The 2,910-nt window shown below is 42.6% G+C and overlaps 1 protein-coding gene across 1 annotated transcript in view; it reads right to left on the bottom strand.

The window, feature by feature from the left end:
- rap1gds1 (RAP1, GTP-GDP dissociation stimulator 1) overlaps positions 1–2,910 on the bottom strand; it is a 43,623-nt gene that overhangs the window by 26,694 nt on the left and 14,019 nt on the right. Inside the window, exon 4 of the mRNA XM_015398037.1 lies at positions 2,129–2,275. Coding sequence (XP_015253523.1) covers positions 2,129–2,275 — 147 coding nt within the window. The remainder of the gene's footprint in view (positions 1–2,128; positions 2,276–2,910) is intronic.

The raw sequence follows: 2,910 nt of genomic DNA, 5'->3' as shown, positions 1-2,910 counted from the left end.
CAATAAGAAGTATAATGTTCTCGTTTCAAATACTTTTATATAACAACGGCAACAGAAAAGAGAACTTTTAACTTTATACTCTGAGCTCTGTGAGCGCTAACCTGGAAGCTGCTGCCGCGGTGCATGCTGGGATAGCTGTGTCTCAAGAACAGACAAGTCTGCTCTGATGCATGCTGGGTAATGAGGGAGGGGTGAGAATAACATCCGGGGACTTTGTCCTTTCCCTGTCTGCTGTTCTTATGAAATGGAACAGTACTAGGGCTGATGAAGTTTCATAAAAACACGAGCCCATGAGAACGGACAAGTACACATATTGAGAAACACTATTATATAGTGTTTTTACTCACTATTTGTCTCTCTGTAATGACATTATTTCTCCCACAGCATCAATAACATGTACATCACTTCCTGTGGCAGATTATGCAAATTAGGCGATGACGTCATTTAGCGACTTCTAGCGACTTTTAGCACAGCCAATAGCTACTTTCCTTAATGAGGAGTTGGCAACACTGGATGGTAATCTGGATTAACTGACTGCACAGACCATGTTTTCAGGTGGACTTTCTCACTTCAACATAGATTCAAACTAATTTTTACCCACTGATCACAGCTAATATAGCAAAGCTGCTCTCTGGCATTGAACACAGGAGCAGCAGAAGCATCTGGAAACACTTTACTGAACGTCTGACCTTAATGTGGACAAGCAGCAGAAAGGAAGCAGCAGCGTTTTTACTGCTCAAAGCGTGTGCGGTGTGAACGTAGCTTTACTCTCCATCTGAACTGCATACAATACAAACAAATGCTAACAAAACTTCCTGATATCATTAATTAAATAGACCATAGAGTTATTTCTAGCTGCTAATTTATTTAATGCATTCGTTTGGTCCTCATGTGAGAGAAAAGCTAATACCACAGCAGGAATGCAGAATGGGACAGCAAAGAAACAGAAGCACTGCAGTGCAGAAGGAGAAAAACGCAGTAGGATGTCTGCTTTTTCGGCCTAAAGGGATGAACCATGAAGTAGGTGCAAGTGGTTTTAAGATGATCTGACTGAAGTAGCCCCAAATACAAGGCAGCACATGGTGGTATCACAGAGAGGCGGTGGGGGAGGTAAAACCTCTTCCAGCTGGAAAACAAACGCGTTTGTTTTAGGCTCCATGAATGAATTACTTAAAATCAGGGATAGATCCATTTCACAAAATTCAGAAGTGAACTGTTTAGGAAGCAAACTCCCTTCACAGCTTGGTGATACCAAGCAGGGCTGAGGAGACTTAAATGGTTGGTTTATGCTTGATGCATAGATCTATGCTTTGCATGGAACACTGAAGACAAAGTAACACGGTAATGTAGGCTTGAGTTCATTATCTGACGCATGCAGATACACACCAGGAACCTGGAAACTTCAAAAATACTGAATTACAAAAAACATTTAAAAAACAAACATGTTTCATTGATATATATATACAAAAATGAATATTAGGAACTGTATTTATCAAACATTATACTGGGCAAGTAAAAATTGTTTCTGGGCAAATTAAATGTGAAAGTCACTTGCCCAAAGGGCAAGTGGTAAAAATCCTTAATGTCAACCCCTGAGATTGATGTTTATTAAGGAATTGTAGGGGACCAGCCAAGGGAAGCGGGGAAATTTTGAGTTGGCTACTTCTTGTAAATAAAGCTTTTGCCGATTCTGATTTAACTGCTACTGGTTCTGGGAATAAAAACGGATCCAAGAGGCAGGGCTCCACGCCATGCTGGCCATTTAGCCTCACAACAGGGTGATAGACGGTCAGACCGATGCTCCCTGGAGCCATGTTACCAGAATAGCTAACAAGCTCTGTAACTGATGAGGACGTTCTAGCAGCTGAGTCACACTAGAAAATCCCAGCTGGCTAAGAACCCGGGAGGAAGGCAGATAATGTTAATGATGGCAGATTACCTCAGAGAAGATGATGGAAAAGCAAGAGGATGCGACAGAGAGAAAGGGATCAGATGAGACTGAACCAGAGAAGTACAGATTTTACTTCAACATCTACTGTCTGTGTAGGAGACAGAGGACGCCCACTGATTAGTTGAGATGAGTTAAAAAAGGAAAGAAAATAAAAACTCAGGGGGAGATGGTCATTACCATTATCATTGCTATAGTTCATCAGCATGCCACAAAAGACAGTCAAGAGCCTCGCATTTTCAGGGTTGGTATTTTGGGAGAGGGATTTAATGTGTTCAGCTACTATCTGAGCCCCTCCTGCCAGGTCAACAGCATTCCTGCCCTCATCTGAAAAACAAAGAGGCCAGGACAAAAAATATGTATATGGATACATATCAACCACAAAGCAAAGTAAAAAAATAAACACAACTGGGAAGAAAAACAAAAGGATGAACACAGAGCTGACAGCTTACAAAGCAGTGACAGTAAAATATGGCGTCACAGTTATTTCAAAACGCCAGCGAGAAAAATAAACATAATCGCACGCATGTTAAAATATTTCTGCGCATAGTTTATCTACAACCGCAAGAGAAAAAAAATCACACATGCGCGAGAAACTGCCCCTCCGTGAGGCGAAAAAATATATATAAAATCGCACTCCGCGCAAGCTAGCTCCTCCCACGCGCCAGCCTATGACTGACAGCTCATCATCAACGGACGTTTGCGGTAAGTGGCAAGCGTCAGTCAAAGGCTTCCCGTTCTTCGCGTATGATCGCGTCTTCAAGGCCCATTTAGGAGGCTTAAAGCTGATTTGTACTCAGAAACCAGGTCGCTGCATGTGTGTTGCAGTGAATGCAAATGCACCTCCGCCTCCTCCGTAGTCATTCTGCTGCACCTCTTCCAAATTGTAGGTGACCGCAGACGGGAGTAACCTGACTCCGCCAGATGGATTTGCTCCGCATATCCATCTGGAAACCTTCCGT

Source organism: Cyprinodon variegatus, unplaced genomic scaffold, assembly GCF_000732505.1.
Source record: "Cyprinodon variegatus isolate N-32 unplaced genomic scaffold, C_variegatus-1.0 Scaffold907, whole genome shotgun sequence".
NCBI lineage: Eukaryota > Metazoa > Chordata > Actinopteri > Cyprinodontiformes > Cyprinodontidae > Cyprinodon > Cyprinodon variegatus.
The sequence above is the reverse complement of the archived record's forward strand: the minus strand, read 5'-3'. Positions and strand labels throughout refer to the sequence as shown.